Consider the following 19,943-nt stretch of genomic DNA (forward strand, 5'->3'; position numbering starts at 1 on the left):
CCAGATAATACCTAGTCACACCACTAGTACCATATAATACCTAGTCACACCACTAGTACCATATAATACCTAGTCACACCACTAGTACCAGATAATACCTAGTCACACCACTAGTACCATATAATACCTAGTCACACCACTAGTACCAGATAATACCTAGTCACACCACTAGTACCATATAATACCTAGTCACACCACTAGTACCAGATAATACCTAGTCACACCACTAGTACCATATAATACCTAGTCACACCACTAGTACCATATAATACCTAGTCACACCACTAGTACCATATAATACCTAGTCACACCACTAGTACCATATAATACCTAGTCACACCACTACTACCAGATAATACCTAGTCACACCACTAGTACCATATAATACCTAGTCACACCACTAGTACCAGATAATACCTAGTCACACCACTAGTACCATATAATACCTAGTCACACCACTAGTACCAGATAATACCTAGTCACACCACTAGTACCATATAATACCTAGTCACACCACTAGTACCATATAATACCTAGTCACACCACTAGTACCATATAATACCTAGTCACACCACTAGTACCATATAATACCTAGTCACACCACTAGTACCATATAATACCTAGTCACACCACTAGTACCATATAATGCCTAGTCACACCACTAGTACCATATAATACCTAGTCACACCACTAGTACCATATAATACCTAGTCACACCACTAGTACCATATAATACCTAGTCACACCACTAGTACCATATAATGCCTAGTCACACCACTAGTACCAGATAATACCTAGTCACACCACTAGTACCATATAATGCCTAGTCACACCACTAGTACCAGATAATGCCTAGTCACACCACTAGTACCATATAATACCTAGTCACACCACTAGTACCAGATAATACCTAGTCACACCACTAGTACCATATAATACCTAGTCACACCACTAGTACCAGATAATACCTAGTCACACCACTAGTACCATATAATACCTAGTCACACCACTAGTACCATATAATGCCTAGTCACACCACTAGTACCATATAATACCTAGTCACACCACTAGTACCATATAATACCTAGTCACACCACTAGTACCAGATAATACCTAGTCACACCACTAGTACCATATAATACCTAGTCACACCACTAGTACCAGATAATACCTAGTCACACCACTAGTACCATATAATACCTAGTCACACCACTAGTACCATATAATACCTAGTCACACCACTAGTACCAGATAATACCTAGTCACACCACTAGAACCAGATAATACCTAGTCACACCACTAGTACCATATAATACCTAGTCACACCACTAGTACCATATAATACCTAGTCACACCACTAGAACCAGATAATACCTAGTCACACCACTAGTACCAGATAATACCTAGTCACACCACTAGTACCATATAATACCTAGTCACACCACTAGTACCATATAATACCTAGTCACACCACTAGTACCATATAATACCTAGTCACACCACTACTACCAGATAATACCTAGTCACACCACTAGTACCAGATAATACCTAGTCACACCACTACCTAGTCACACCACTAGTACCAGATAATACCTAGTCACACCACTACCTAGTCACATCACTACCTAGTCACACCACTAGTACCAGATAATACCTAGTCACACCACTAGTACCAGATAATACCTAGTCACACCACTACCTAGTCACACCACTAGTACCATATAATACCTAGTCACACCACTACCTAGTCACACCACTAGTACCAGATAATACCTAGTCACACCACTAGTACCATATAATACCTAGTCACACCACTAGTACCATATAATACCTAGTCACACCACTAGTACCATATAATACCTAGTCACACCACTACCTAGTCACACCACTAGTACCATATAATACCTAGTCACACCACTAGTACCAGATAATACCTAGTCACACCACTACTACCATATAATACCTAGTCACACCACTAGTACCAGATAATACCTAGTCACACCACTAGTACCAGATAATACCTAGTCACACCACTAGTACCAGATAATACCTAGTCACACCACTAGTACCATATAATACCTAGTCACACCACTACCTAGTCACACCACTAGTACCATATAATACCTAGTCACACCACTACCTAGTCACACCACTAGTACCATATAATACCTAGTCACACCACTAGTACCATATAATACCTAGTCACACCACTAGTACCATATAATACCTAGTCACACCACTACCTAGTCACACCACTAGTACCATATAATACCTAGTCACACCACTAGTACCATATAATACCTAGTCACACCACTAGTACCATATAATACCTAGTCACACCACTAGTACCATATAATACCTAGTCACACCACTAGTACCATACAATACCTAGTCACACCACTAGTACCAGATAATACCTAGTCACACCACTACCTAGTCACACCACTAGTACCATATAATACCTAGTCACACCACTACCTAGTCACACCACTAGTACCATATAATACCTAGTCACACCACTAGTACCATACAATACCTAGTCACACCACTAGTACCAGATAATACCTAGTCACACCACTAGTACCAGATAATACCTAGTCACACCACTACCTAGTCACACCACTAGTACCAGATAATTCCTAGTCACACCACTAGAACCAGATAATACCTAGTCACACCACTAGTACCAGATAATACCTAGTCACACCACTACCTAGTCACACCACTAGTACCATATAATACCTAGTCACACCACTACCTAGTCACACCACTAGTACCATATAATACCTAGTCACACCACTAGTACCATACAATACCTAGTCACACCACTAGTACCAGATAATACCTAGTCACACCACTACCTAGTCACACCACTAGTACCAGATAATACCTAGTCACACCACTAGTACCATATAATACCTAGTCACACCACTACTACCATATAATACCTAGTCACACCACTAGTACCATACAATACCTAGTCACACCACTAGTACCAGATAATACCTAGTCACACCACTACCTAGTCACACCACTAGTACCAGATAATACCTAGTCACACCACTAGTACCAGATAATACCTAGTCACACCACTACTACCATATAATACCTAGTCACACCACTACTACCATATAATACCTAGTCACACCACTACTACCATATAATACCTAGTCACACCACTAGTACCAGATAATACCTAGTCACACCACTAGAACCAGATAATACCTAGTCACACCACTACCTAGTCACACCACTAGTACCATATAATACCTAGTCACACCACTACCTAGTCACACCACTAGTACCAGATAATACCTAGTCACACCACTACCTAGTCACACCACTAGTACCAGATAATACCTAGTCACACCACTAGTACCAGATAATACCTAGTCACACCACTAGTACCAGATAATACCTAGTCACACCACTAGTACCAGATAATACCTAGTCACACCACTACTACCATATAATACCTAGTCACACCACTAGTACCAGATAATACCTAGTCACACCACTAGTACCATATAATACCTAGTCACACCACTAGTACCATATAATACCTAGTCACACCACTACCTAGTCACACCACTAGTACCAGATAAGACCTAGTCACACCACTAGTACCATATAATACCTAGTCACACCACTAGTACCATATAATACCTAGTCACACCACTACCTAGTCACACCACTAGTACCATATAATACCTAGTCACACCACTAGTACCATATACTACCTAGTCACACCACTAGTACCATATAATACCTAGTCACACCACTACCTAGTCACACCACTAGTACCATATAATACCTAGTCACACCACTAGTACCATATAATACCTAGTCACACCACTACCTAGTCACACCACTAGTACCATATAATACCTAGTCACACCACTAGTACCAGATAATACCTAGTCACACCACTAGTACCAGATAATACCTAGTCACACCACTAGTACCAGATAATACCTAGTCACACCACTACTACCATATAATACCTAGTCACACCACTACCTAGTCACACCACTAGTACCAGATAATACCTAGTCACACCACTAGTACCAGATAATACCTAGTCACACCACTAGTACCATATAATACCTAGTCACACCACTAGTACCATATAATACCTAGTCACACCACTACTACCATATAATACCTAGTCACACCACTAGTACCATATAATACCTAGTCACACCACTACCTAGTCACACCACTAGTACCAGATAATACCTAGTCACACCACTAGTACCAGATAATACCTAGTCACACCACTACTACCATATAATACCTAGTCACACCACTACTACCATATAATACCTAGTCACACCACTAGTACCATATAATACCTAGTCACACCACTACCTAGTCACACCACTAGTACCAGATAATACCTAGTCACACCACTACTACCATATAATACCTAGTCACACCACTAGTACCATATAATACCTAGTCACACCACTACTACCATATAATACCTAGTCACACCACTACTACCATATAATACCTAGTCACACCACTAGTACCATATAATACCTAGTCACACCACTAGTACCATATAATACCTAGTCACACCACTAGTACCATATAATACCTAGTCACACCACTACTACCATATAATACCTAGTCACACCACTACTACCAGATAATACCTAGTCACACCACTAGTACCAGATAATACCTAGTCACACCACTAGTACCAGATAATACCTAGTCACACCACTACTACCATATAATACCTAGTCACACCACTAGTACCAGATAATACCTAGTCACACCACTAGTACCATATAATACCTAGTCACACCACTACCTAGTCACACCACTACTACCAGATAATACCTAGTCACACCACTAGTACCATATACTACCTAGTCACACCACTAGTACCATACAATACCTAGTCACACCACTAGTACCATATAATACCTAGTCACACCACTAGTACCATATAATACCTAGTCACACCACTAGTACCATATAATACCTAGTCACACCACTACCTAGTCACACCACTAGTACCAGATAATACCTAGTCACACCACTACCTAGTCACACCACTAGTACCATATAATACCTAGTCACACCACTAGTACCATATAATACCTAGTCACACCACTACCTAGTCACACCACTAGTACCATATAATACCTAGTCACACCACTAGTACCATATAATACCTAGTCACACCACTAGTACCATATAATACCTAGTCACACCACTACCTAGTCACACCACTACTACCATATAATACCTAGTCACACCACTAGTACCATACAATACCTAGTCACACCACTACCTAGTCACACCACTACTACCATATAATACCTAGTCACACCACTACCTAGTCACACCACTACCTAGTCACACCACTACCTAGTCACACCACTACCTAGTCACACCACTACTACCATATAATACCTAGTCACACCACTAGTACCATATAATACCTAGTCACACCACTAGTACCATATAATACCTAGTCACACCACTACCTAGTCACACCACTAGTACCATATAATACCTAGTCACACCACTAGTACCATATAATACCTAGTCACACCACTAGTACCATATAATACCTAGTCACACCACTAGTACCATATACTACCTAGTCACACCACTAGTACCATATAATACCTAGTCACACCACTAGTACCATATAATACCTAGTCACACCACTACTACCATATAATACCTAGTCACACCACTAGTACCATATAATACCTAGTCACACCACTACCTAGTCACACCACTACTACCATATAATACCTAGTCACACCACTACCTAGTCACACCACTACCTAGTCACACCACTACTACCATATAATACCTAGTCACACCACTACCTAGTCACACCACTACCTAGTCACACCACTACTACCATATAATACCTAGTCACACCACTACCTAGTCACACCACTACCTAGTCACACCACTACCTAGTCACACCACTACCTAGTCACACCACTACTACCATATAATACCTAGTCACACCACTAGTACCATATAATACCTAGTCACACCACTAGTACCAGATAATACCTAGTCACACCACTACCTAGTCACACCACTAGTACCATATAATACCTAGTCACACCACTAGTACCATATAATACCTAGTCACACCACTAGTACCATATAATACCTAGTCACACCACTACCTAGTCACACCACTACTACCATATAATACCTAGTCACACCACTAGTACCATATAATACCTAGTCACACCACTAGTACCATATAATACCTAGTCACACCACTAGTACCAGATAATACCTAGTCACACCACTACTACCATATAATACCTAGTCACACCACTAGTACCAGATAATACCTAGTCACACCACTAGTACCATATAATACCTAGTCACACCACTAGTACCAGATAATACCTAGTCACACCACTAGTACCATATAATACCTAGTCACACCACTAGTACCAGATAATACCTAGTCACACCACTAGTACCAGATAATACCTAGTCACACCACTAGTACCAGATAATACCTAGTCACACCACTAGTACCATATAATACCTAGTCACACCACTACCTAGTCACACCACTAGTACCATATAATACCTAGTCACACCACTAGTACCAGATAATACCTAGTCACACCACTACCTAGTCACACCACTACCTAGTCACACCACTACCTAGTCACACCACTACCTAGTCACACCACTACCTAGTCACACCACTACCTAGTCACACCACTACCTAGTCACACCACTAGTACCATATAATACCTAGTCACACCACTACCTAGCCACACCCCTACCTAGTCACACCACTACCTAGTCACACCACTACCTAGTCACACCACTACCTAGTCACATCACTACCTAGTCACACCACTACCTAGTCACACCACTACCTAGTCACACCACTACCTAGTCACACCACTACCTAGTCACACCACCTATACCATATACTACCTAGTCACACCACTACCTAGTCACACCACTAGTACCATATAATACCTAGTCACACCACTACCTAGTCACATCACTACCTAGTCACACCACTACCTAGTCACACCACTACCTAGTCACACCACTACCTAGTCACACCACTAGTACCAGATAATACCTAGTCACACCACTACCTAGTCACACCCCTACCTAGTCACACCCCTACCTAGTCACACCACTACCTAATCACACCACTAGTACCATATAATACCTAGTCACACCACTACTACCATATAATACCTAGTCACACCACTACTACCATATAATACCTAGTCACACCACTACTACCATATAATACCTAGTCACACCACTACTACCATATAATACCTAGTCACACCACTAGTACCATATAATACCTAGTCACACCACTACCTAGTCACACCACTACTACCAGATAATACCTAGTCACACCACTACTACCATATAATACCTAGTCACACCACTAGTACCAGATAATACCTAGTCACACCACTAGTACCAGATAATACCTAGTCACACCACTAGTACCAGATAATACCTAGTCACACCACTAGTACCATATAATACCTAGTCACACCACTATCTAGTCACACCACTAGTACCAGATAATACCTAGTCACACCACTAGTACCATATAATACCTAGTCACACCACTAGTACCATATAATACCTAGTCACACCACTACTACCAGATAATACCTAGCCACACCACTAGTACCAGATAATACCTAGTCACACCACTACCTAGTCACACCACTATCTAGTCACACCACTAGTACCAGATAATACCTAGTCACACCACTATTTCAGTGTAATATATATATTACACTGGTCCTTCTGTAGCACAGTTGGTAGAGCATGGCGCTTGTAACGCCAGGGTAGTGGGTTCGATTCCCGGGACCACCCATACGTAGAATGTATGCACACATGACTGTAAGTCGCTTTGGATAAAAGCGTCTGCTAAATGGCATATATTATTTATATATATTTATATATATATATATATATATATATATATTTATATATATATATATATATATATATATATTTATATATATATATATATATATTTATATTATATATATATATATATATATATATATATATATATATATATATATATATATATACATATATATATATATATACATATATATAAATATATATGAACTACCAAGGAAAATACTCACAAAATGTAATTATATGGTAACACATTTTAGTCCCAAAGGTAAGTCCAAGTATTACTGGTAATACAGTCCTGGAAGGCTGTTTCAAAGTAATACCTGAGAAACATCTGAATATACATGGTCATGTGTCATTTATTACCACGTAATTACCCATAACATACCTTGAAGTCATCTTGTCATCTTACCTTCTATATTTGTAGTCACAAGGCTGTAAAATGAGCTGGGTGTCTGTTTCCACATTGATAATAGTGTTGTTATTTGTAAGCTTGCACTGGATTGGATGGCTCCTTCCCATAAAGACAACAAAAACATGTTTTTTTTTTACTCATAAAAAGCTGTTTATTTTAGTCCATTCAAACAGACCGCATTTCAAAGAAAACAAGCACTCAGATCAGGTGTTGCCAATTAGCCAACACACCTGAACACCAATTAGCCAAGCCTGAACACACCTGAACACACTTAATTAACAAGATAGAAGATAGTTTTTTTTTAAGCTGAGAAAGGAATGTTCCGTATAAGTTTAAAAAAAAAAAAACATTCTTAGAACCTTCTTTGAACGTTATTAAATGTTTTCATGCGTTTTTTTTTTTAATGGAACGTTTTCTTAATGTTCTGAGAACCTGACCTTAATTAAAACAGAACCAATGAGGAAACCTGTAGGAAATGTTCTGCGGAAGTATTTAAATTCCTACAGAATCAAGTTGTTTCTTAACATTCTCAAATTTGAAAACATTCCCAATGTCAAACCAGTTGGAGAACATTCCTAGAACGTTACCAAACTTTAAATTAAATGTAACTTTTAGGAAACGTTCTGTTAAAGTAATGAAATATCATGAAAATAACAAAAAAAATTGTTGCCAAGTTCCTTAAATGTGGTGAGAATGCTCCAAAGCTAAGCAACTTTCTATCCTGCACCATTCCCAGAACATTGTGGGAAGGTTGTATGCAGAGCGGGGCAGCAGGGTAGCCTAGTGGTTAGAGCGTTGGACTAGTTACCGAAAGGTTGCAAGTTCGAATCCCCGAGCTGACAAAGTACAAATCTGTCGTTCTGCCCCTGAACATGCAGTTAACCCACTAGGCCGTCATTGAAAATAAGAATTTGTTCTTGCCTATTTGAATAAAGGTAAAAAAAAAAAAACATAGGATGACATGAACGCAACCTGCTCCTTGCCGATTCTACCTTTAAATTAAAGTCAATCTCAGTGGGACCCGCAGATTCTGAAACTTGAAAACCCCATTAGAAAAAAAAGCTTGAAAACACCATAAATGTTTCACCCACTATTTAGAGAGAAACTAATTGAACATAATTAATTAATTATGTTTCTATTTTTATTTTAGAGTCAAAGATAGTTTATTTTTTCAAACGGGTTTGTTAATTATTTTAGACTAAATAGTTTTTTAATTATTATTTTTTGTTTTAGTTTCAGTGGTTCAAATCAAAATCAAATCAAATGTATTTATATAGCCCTTCGTACATCAGCTGATATCTCAAAGTGCTGTACAGAAACCCAGCCTAAAACCCCAAACAGCAAGCAATGCAGGTGTAGAAGCACGAATATATTCGAAAGTTCGAATATATTAAAATGTTAGCTCCATCTTGGTTGCCCAGTGGATTCATTCCATTGACAGAGAATAGAGGTTTATAGGTTCAAATCTCACTGATGCCGTGTCACAATAAAGAAATGTGTGTTTGCATGATTAATGCCTAAGGTAATGAATTTCTAAGTGTCCCATCTGTGCTTGGAATTATTTAAAAAAAAAGTTTGCCCAAAATAAGCTAACAGTGTTAATAAAAGTCTAATTGAAACATTCGGTGAAAGTTTTAAATATAATTTCAGTTTTCATAATTTTAATTTTCCTCTCAGGAACACTTTCAAGGAACCAGAGTAAAACGTTCTCAGAACATCCCTGCAACCTACCAATAACTGTTTCCAGAAAGGCATTTTCGCTTCAGTTCTCAGAACATTGGGGAAAAAAAGTTCAGTTTTACCGGTCAAGAAACTTATGGCTTCGTTCCCAGAACCAATGGGAAACCAAACATTGTACGTTCCAACAACTTCCAAGGAATCAAATGAGCTAGCTGTGTTACTATTGCATAATAAAAACGTGCTATCTCATTATTATGACTTACTATCTCAATAGGCTTCCATAAAAATAAGACCGTTAATTGCATTACATTGTGCTGACTAAGTAATTACTGAACATTGTATTTTTCAACAGTGGTCTTAAAAAAAAAAAAAAATTGATAACCTATTTCATTTTTTCTTCTTCCATTGATACCTTATTGTATTTGCTTATAAGCACCGTAGAAACTGATTAAAATGTAATATCTTTGAATGAGATATCCACCTTGACATTTTCTGAAACGCAAGGTTTTTATTTTCACGGTTTCCTCATTAACCATAGGAAAGTGACGTCATCGTTAGGACTGCAAGCAGAATAGTAGTGAATAAGAAGATCAATACAATATTCATGGTGGGGGGGGGGACGACGACACTGTTTTGGGAGGAAAGTTGTTAAGTGGTCTTAAATATATAAGGCGCACTGTACCTCAGAATTGATAAGTGGGTTTTCCTCATCCACAATAAAAGCTGGTCTTCTGGTTGATATTAGCAGCAGAAAGTGTTCAAGGTGTGCTGTTGAAATAGAGCCATTTTCACCGTAAAACCGCAATATGTCCTCAAGAAAGCCTTGTCCTTTCTTACTGTCCACGTGTACACAATTCGATAATGAAATAAAAAGAAGCGCGCACGTCACTAAAGATCCGAAGTGATACATTGTATCTGGCGAGGACTGAACCTGGAGTCGCGCTGGAGAAACTTTTGATGCGTCGCTTGCTCTAAAGAGAAAACGTGTAAATACTGCATGGAGTTTTCATTTAAATAAATATGCTTTACAATCCTACAGAAAAAAAAACAGAAGGAACGCTTTTCAGCGAGGCAAAGTGTTCATCGATCCAAAAGCTATTTCCTTTAACTTTCCGTTACATGTCATTATAATAAGGACTGCAATGATAAAGACAGGTCCTGTTGCACATTCGACTCCGTTCGTTCTGGGACGTTCACCGAATGAATCCTAGCAGGGCTATGCTATCAGTAGTTGCAGAGATTAGAAAGCGATCCAGCGGTTCAAAGATCACCTCGGCATGAGCCGGTTGGAAGTCGAATATTGAGGTGACTGTTTCTACGACATTTAGTGGCACGGGGGGGCTGTTTCAATGGGTTCTTTGTGACTTTTTCACTTGCTTGCCAACGTGTTCACTGAATTACCGTATTACAAACATTAAAACGGCGGGTTAAATGGGGATAAATTGAGAGCCCCCTATGAGAAAAACGCACATGTAACAGGGAGTGCCAAATTCCTAATGGTAAAATGGACTGTTGCTTCTATCCGTGTGTTAACATGTGTAGTTTGTGGAGCAGGGACACTGAAACCATTGTGAAATATAAAGGGAACTTAATGTTCTTACTGCCTCGTTGTGGACAGTGGATATCACTTCACCCAATGACACAGTAACGGTACTAAAAGCCTCACCCAGAACATTGGCATTATATTCTAGTCTGGAATAGACTCATCTAGTCTGGAATAGACTAATCTAGTCTGAAATAGACTAATCTAGTCTGGAATAGACTAATCTAGACTGAAATAGACTAATCTAGTCTGAAATAGACTAATCTAATCTGAAATAGACTAATCTAGTCTGAAATAGACTAATCTAGTCTGAAATAGACTAATCTAATCTGAAATAGACTAATCTAATTTTAAATAGACTAATCTAGTCTGAAATATACTAATCTAATCTGAAATAGACTAATCTAGTCTGAAATAGACTAATCTAATCTGAAATAGACTAATCTAGTCTGAAATAGACTAATCTAATCTGAAATAGACTAATCTAGTCTGAAATAGACTAATCTAATCTGAAATAGACTAATCTAGTCTGAAATAGACTAATCTAGTCTGAAATAGACTAATCTAATCTGAAATAGACTAATCTAATTTTAAATAGACTAATCTAGTCTGAAATATACTAATCTAATCTGAAATAGACTAATCTAGTCTGAAATAGACTAATCTAATCTGAAATAGACTAATCTAGTCTGCCGGGTGCGGTGGCATGTGCCTGTAATCCAAGTCACTGGGAGGCTGAGGTTGGTGGATCAAGTGAGCTGAGGAGCTCTGGGCTGCAGCACACTATGTCGAACGGGTGTCCACACTAAGTTCTGTATCGATATGGTGTTCCTGGGGGAGCCCGGGACCACCAGGTTGTCTATGTAAGTCGCTCTGGATAAGAGCGTCTGCTAAATGACTTAAATGTAATGTAAATGTAAATAGACTAATCTAATCTGAAATAGACGAATCTAATCTTAAATAGACTAATCTAATCTGAAATAGAATAATCTAGTCTGAAATAGACTAATCTAGTCTGAAATAGACTAATCTAGTCTGAAATAGACTAATCTAACCTGAAATAGACTAATCTAATCTGAAATAGACTAATCTAATCTGAAATAGACTAAATAGACTAATTTTATCTGAACTACTAATCTAGTCTGAAATACAAATCTAAAATGTATCTACATTTATTTTATTATTGCAAATTCCTTATTTACATTGAATCTCACAAACAACATTGTTCATCCACATACCTGAGTGTTAAACTTCCTTGATAAAGTATATCGCAGTATTATTTTAGTTTAGGAATTTCTGGGTGTACTGGGTACTGTAGGGGATCAGTATACATCTCTCAAAGAGGTGATAGAGAGGGTTTAGCTGTTGGGTATTGGGTAGAGGATCAGTAAGTATGTCCGAAATGGCACCCAAACCCTATATAGTGCACACCTTTTGACCAGGGCCCATGGGGCTCCAACCAAGACCAACCAAGACCCGTGGGGCTCCAACCAAGACCTGTGGGGCTCCAACCAAGACCTGTGGGGCTCCGACCAAGACCTGTGGGGCTCCAACCAAGACCCGTGGGGCTCCAACCAAGACCTGTGGGGCTCCAACCAAGACCTGTGGGGCTCCAACCAAGACCTGTGGGGCTCCAACCAAGACCCGTGGGGCTCCAACCAAGACCTGTGGGGCTCCAACCAAGACCTGTGGGGCTCCAACCAAGACCTGTGGGGCTCCAACCAAGACCCGTGGGGCTCCAACCAAGACCTGTGGGGCTCCAACCAAGACCAACAGAAACCCGTGGGGCTCCAACCAAGACCAACCAAGACCCGTGGGGCTCCAACCAAGACCTGTGGGGCTCCAACCAAGACCTGTGGGGCTCCAACCAAGACCCGTGGGGCTCCAACCAAGACCTGTGGGGCTCCAACCAAGACCAACAGAAACCCGTGGGGCTCCAACCAAGACCAACCAAGACCCGTGGGGCTCCAACCAAGACCAACCAAGACCCGTGGGGCTCCAACCAAGACCCGTGGGGCTCCAACCAAGACCAACAGAAACCTGTGGGGCTCCAACCAATACCAACCAAGACCCGTGGGGCTTCAACCAAGACCAACCAAGACCTGTGGGGCTCTGGTCAAAAGCAGAACACTATACAGGGTATAGACCACAGGGCACAGACAGGGTACAGACAGGTACAGGATAGGGTCTCTCAGTGTCAGTATACATCTCTGAGGGTAGTGATGGTTACATCTCTGAAGGTAGTGATGGTTACATCTCGGAGGGTAGTCATGGTTACATCTCTGAGGGTAGTGATGGTTACATCTCGGAGGGTAGTCATGGTTACATCTCGGAGGGTAGTCATGGTTACATCTCTGAGGGTAGTCATGGTTACATCTCTGAGGGTAGTCATGGTTACATCTCTGAGGGTAGTGATGGTTACATCTCTGAGGGTAGTCATGGTTACATCTCTGAGGGTAGTGATGGTTACATCTCTGAGGGTAGTGATGGTTACATCTCTGAGGGTAGTAATGGTTACATCTCTGAGGGTAGTGATGGTTACATCTCTGAGGGTAGTAATGGTTACATCTCTGAGGGTAGTAATGGTTACATCTCTGAGGGTAGTAATGGTTACATCTCTGAGGGTAGTGATGGTTACATCTCTGAGGGTAGTGATGGTTACATCTCTGAGGGTAGTAATGGTTACATCTCTGAGGGTAGTGATGGTTACATCTCTGAGGGTAGTCATGGTTACATCTCTGAGGGTAGTGATGGTTACATCTCTGAGGGTAGTGATGGTTACATCTCTGAGGGTAGTAATGGTTACATCTCTGAGGGTAGTGATGGTTACATCTCTGAGGGTAGTCATGGTTACATCTCTGAGGGTAGTAATGGTTACATCTCTGAGGGTAGTAATGGTTACATCTCTGAGGGTAGTAATGGTTACATCTCTGAGGGTAGTAATGGTTACATCTCTGAGGGTAGTAATGGTTACATCTCTGAGGGTAGTAATGGTTACATCTCTGAGGGTAGTCATGGTTACATCTCTGAGGGTAGTGATGGTTACATCTCTGAGGGTAGTAATGGTTACATCTCTGAGGGTAGTAATGGTTACATCTCTGAGGGTAGTAATGGTTACATCTCTGAGGGTAGTGATGGTTACATCTCTGAGGGTAGTGATGGTTACATCTCTGAGGGTAGTCATGGTTACATCTCTGAGGGTAGTAATGGTTACATCTCTGAGGGTAGTGATGGTTACATCTCTGAGGGTAGTAATGGTTACATCTCTGAGGGTAGAGATGGTTACATCTCTGAGGGTAGTGATGGTTAAGACCTGGGCTAGGTGCTGGGTCCTTGTGAGACCCTAGGTGTCAAAGGTCAAATCAAATCAGTGTTCTGCTCCTGGTGACCATGAGGAATACGCTGGTGCTGAATCGTCCTGTGTCGTCGCCCACATCCAGCCACAGGAAGGCAGATACACCAGAGAAATGGAGGGTCACGGTGTGTCCTGCCACCTCGTTCTGCTGCACCTTTGTCCTGAGAGCAGAGGACATTACGTCAGTCATATACCCTGTCCAGAAACAACCCCGATATATTAATGACGACTCGTGGTCCTTTCCACTCGACAGTCGAAGCGTTTTGTAGTACACTTTGTCTCCAGTCGCAGACTTCTCATCTATGGGGCAAAGTTGTTTACGCAGAGCTCTGAGAATTCTCTCTGAACATTCTGCTTCAGTGAACGCTTTTCTCATTGCGTGTAGTGCTGAACGGCTCTGTCTCCCCCAACACTGCATCCGGGAGAACCATGTTGTTCTTTTGTGCCATTGCAACCCGAAAATGTCTCTCATAACTCTGTCAGAGTTTGAATACGCCTCGTAAATACGGGGTCTTTCTCCTCTTTAGGAAACACCAAATCCGGTCCAGTGGTGAACCGTCATTCCACCTGTTTGGGTTTGTTTTACATCTCATTTTGGCATTAATACGTGTCACATATCAGTTTGAAAACAATGTCAAAAATAAATAAATCATTGATTTAATAAAGCCGCATATAAACATGAGCTGTGTTTTGAATACCCATACTCACTACATACTTAATGAGTATATATACTACATACTATTAGTTCACTGTAAATACTATTTAGTATACTGTAAACAAACGGTATCCTTTCAGTTGAGCGTACTAGCACTTCGCTTGTCTACTGGAAGTTGATGCTGTTGCTATTCAACCTCTTGCTAGCTTGTTAGCATAACAAATGACTAGCTAGATATTTTCTGATTTCGGGTGTGTTCATAAATTAAATGTGGAGTGCCAGAGTGCCTTCAGAGTGTGCTCTGGGTGTTTGTAAATGAAATGTGGAGTGCCAGAGTGCCTTCAGAGTGTGCTCTGGGTGTTTGTAAATGAAATGTGGAGTGCCAGAGTGCCTTCAGAGTGTGCTCTGGGTGTTTGTAAATGAAATGTGGAGTGCCAGAGTGCCTTCAGAGTGTGCTCTGGGTGTTTGTAAATTCAGAGCGGTATCAGATTGTCTGTTTGTAAATTCAGAGCATTTCGCTCTGGGAGCGCTCTGGCCAAGGAGTAGGGTTTATCTGAGAGTTGCTGTTGTGTTTCTTCACATCTGAAAACGTTGTGAAGCCACGCCCATTTTGTGAAGAATTGCATTATGGGCCCTAAAAGTACAGAAAGAGTGCCCTCTGTTTCTATACTTATTATTTAGGGAACTTTTGGCACACTTACTATATCCATACTATGACCAATAAGCCGACTATCATAGTCAATTTACGTCTTTGAATGCAGCTACAGTCTCTTGAGTAAGGCAGCTCCAAAGTGCAGGTGTTTCAGCCTAACTCAGTGCAAATAATAATGGGGATCAAGGGAAAACAAAAGGTCAAAAAGCACAATGGGGGCATCTAGTGACCAAAAACCGGAACAACCCTGGCCAAATCCGGACATCAATGTAGTTTGATTTGAAATCACATTATGTCTACAAATCACAAGATATCTACAGTAGATTTGATTTGATTTGACTGATCATGTCAACATCATACTTTCAAAATATTATCTAGCTCGCTAGAAGTCATTGTGAATTAAGTCGACAATCTACTGGCAAATCCTATTCAATCCTTGTCATATGAAGAGAAATAATGAAGAGAAATTATAGATAAAACACATCGGTGCTCTTAGGCCATTGGACATAAACATTACACACGTTGGAAATGAGTGGTTTGGAAGGAATCCGTCTCTAACTGCAAGCATTGCAAAGCAATCACTAGCCTGCTATTCAGTGGAGTGGGTGTGTGGTCCAAGTCTGGGTTTAAGGGTCTCTTTTCCGAGTTTAAAAAGATAAACATTTAACATTGGCCATGCTTTCAATCCAACATGACTTCTTCCGCACTCAAAACAACTGGAAAATCTCAGACTTCAGTGAATTCAAGACATCTGGGAACTCGGGGGGGGGGGGGAAGGAAACGAGCTCCGACTGGAATAATACGTTTTGAACAGTCATCCAACTGGGAATTGGAAGTCGGGATCTCTGGCCTCTTTCTAGAGCTCCGACCTGAAGATCACCGAGGTCGTCATGATTCCAAGTCGGGAACTCTGGCCTCTTTCTAGAGCTCCGACCTGAAGATCACTGAGGTCGTCATGATTCCAAGTCGGGAACTCTGGCCTCTTTCTAGAGCTCCGACCTGAAGATCACTGAGGTCGTCATGATTCCAAGTCGGGAACTCTGGCCTCTTTCTAGAGCTCCGACCTGAAGATCACTGACGTCGTCATGATTCAACGTTGTTGTTTTTTCCAGAATTTGATGACAAAAATTTTCCCACAAGAAGGACCGTCGTGCCACCTTCCTGTTCAAGTGAGAACAGCACAACAAGGTGAGTCCCAAAATGTATTGTATGCTGCTGCATATATGATGTAATATGCCAGGGAGATATGTATACTGTAGCTAAGATAGTAATACTAAGTGTATGTTGTGTAGTAAGCTGTTAGTAGCCCATGTGCCTCACCCTAATAATTTGGTCTATTTACCCCTCATAATTTAGCTTACTGTTCTGACTTGGTGGTGCACATGCAGCCTATAGCCTGTTTTAGAGAAACATATTCAAATATTGTAAGCGCTTTCATTGTCTGCTTATATATGCCCCCTTTATTTATCCTATGGTTCTGACTTGGTGGTGCACATGCAGCCTATAGCCTGTTTTAGAGAAACATATTCAAATATTGTAAGCGCTTTCATTGTCTGCTTATATATGCCCCCTTTATTTATCCTATGGTTTTGACTTGTACAGGGAGAATACTGTAAGGGCCCAGTGGCGATTTTAGCACGTAACTCTTTGTGTGGCAAAGCCACTACACCACACTAAACAATACATTATTTGCACTAAAATGGTGTGGGCACCACAAACTGTTAGGGCCTACATAAAGCTGTCCCAACACCTTACCACTGCTACACCTGGTTATCAGCAGAGACTTGTCTGGCAGCGAAACAGTTCATTCAGCCTCATTTACTGCCTTTAAAAGAAACAGAGCTGATATGGCTGACTTGCTTGAACAAATATGGGTTCTCCTGACAATTGATATGTACAAACTATGGCATAAGACAGGCCTGAGCAAAGGTCGGCCCAGGGGGCCATATGCGTGCCACGACCTGATTCAATACGTCCTGCGGAGTCATGCTCAGAACACATAAGGAATTTGCCCTAGTAATGTTGTGAAAAACGTATTTGTTATTCAAATTAAAAACCCAATGAATACTCTTCTTTTTGAAATGATTTAACTCCCACCAATTTGTGGGACATTTATTTTGAATGCACGTATAAATAACAACTGTGTAGTGAATATTCAGGGAGAAAAAGGTGTAGATTCACGCGCAGAGCACGGCAGGTGTTTATTTAGCCTTGGCAGAAGGCAGGAATCATGGTCACAGGCAGGCAATGGTCATACACAGGTGGACAAACAGGCAAATGAGTCACAACAAGGACTGAAGGCTATAACTGGTTCTCACAAACGAGTTAGGAAAAGGCTTAATAGAGTCAAAACGAACAATACCTCACAAAGACACAAACAGAATGAACTGAACTAAATAAGGAGCTGATGAGACCAGGTGAGTAACTAACACAGGTTAAATCAATGAACAAACATGAAAGACAGGGCTACGTTCCAGAACACAAAGAAACAGGGCAACGTTCCAGAACACAAAGAAACAGGGCAACGTTCCAGAACACAAAGAAACAGGGCTACGTTCCAGAACACAAAGAAACAGGGCTACGTTCCAGAACACAAAGAAACAGGGCAACGTTCCAGAACACAAAGAAACAGGGCAACGTTCCAGAACACAAAGAAACAGGGCTACGTTCCAGAACACAAAGAAACAGGGCAACATTCCAGAACACAAAGAAACAGGACTTACGTTCCAGAACACAAAGAAACAGGACTACGTTCCAGAACACAAAGAAACAGGGCAACGTTCCAGAACACAAAGAAACAGGGCTACGGTCCAGAACACAAAGAAACAGGGCAACGTTCCAGAACACAAAGAAACAGGGCTACGTTCCAGAACACAAAGAAACAGGGCAACGTTCCAGAACACAAAGAAACAGGACAACGTTCCAGAACACAAAGAAACAGGGCTACGTTCCAGAACACAAAGAAACAGGGCTACGTTCCAGAACACAAAGAAACAGGGCAACGTTCCAGAACACAAAGAAACAGGGCAACGTTCCAGAACACAAAGAAACAGGGCAACGTTCCAGAACACAAAGAAACAGGGCAACGTTCCAGAACACAAAGAAACAGGGCAACGTTCCAGAACACAAAGAAACAGGACCACAGGGAAAGATTTAATGGAGGAGGTTAATAAGTGTGTGGCAAAGCTGGGACTGAAGTTTTGAAATGTTATCCAGTGGGACCTCTGATGGGTGCCCAAACATGACAGGAAAAAAACATTGGCCTTTTCGAGAAGGATACAAGATCAAGTAGCTGAGCTGAAAACCAGATCAGAAAATTATTTTACTGCATTGCATTGTTCATCGGGAGTTGCTCTGTCAATGTGTTCTGAAAATGAGCCATGTTGTGGATACAAGCACTAAAGTGGTCCACGTCATAAAGAGCAAAATCTTAAAACCACAGGCAGTTTGTCTCCCTGTCGGAAGAGAGAGTCGGGTCATGCAGATCTCCCCTTACCACACAAACGTGAGAGATGGCTGAGTTTGGGGAAGGTGCTTAAAAGGGTGTGGCACCAGAAGTCGGAGATTGCAGAGGTTTTGCAAATGAAAGGAAAATATGTGGATTTCCCTCAACTGCAAGATGAAGAATGGTTGGCTGATTTTTCCGACACCGTGGACATCATAGACCTCATGAATGAACTGAAGTCCAAACTACAAGGGAAGGAAGGACCTTGT

At 40.9% G+C, this 19,943-nt stretch overlaps 1 protein-coding gene across 2 annotated transcripts in view; it reads right to left on the minus strand.

Moving 5' to 3' along the window:
* slc39a8 (solute carrier family 39 member 8) overlaps nt 1–11,311 on the minus strand; it is an 83,003-nt gene extending 71,692 nt beyond the window's left edge. The window contains exon 1 of one of the 2 annotated variants that reach the window (XM_052496034.1): nt 10,707–11,311. In XM_052496034.1, the coding sequence (XP_052351994.1) occupies nt 10,707–10,934 (228 nt within the window). In that variant the 5' untranslated portion in view covers nt 10,935–11,311. The remainder of the gene's footprint in view (nt 1–10,706) is intronic. The other variant, XM_052496035.1, reaches the window with a different exon arrangement.
* Nucleotides 11,312–19,943: the final 8,632 nt, after the last annotated feature.

Source organism: Oncorhynchus keta, chromosome 35, assembly GCF_023373465.1.
Source record: "Oncorhynchus keta strain PuntledgeMale-10-30-2019 chromosome 35, Oket_V2, whole genome shotgun sequence".
Taxonomy (NCBI): Eukaryota; Metazoa; Chordata; class Actinopteri; order Salmoniformes; family Salmonidae; genus Oncorhynchus; species Oncorhynchus keta.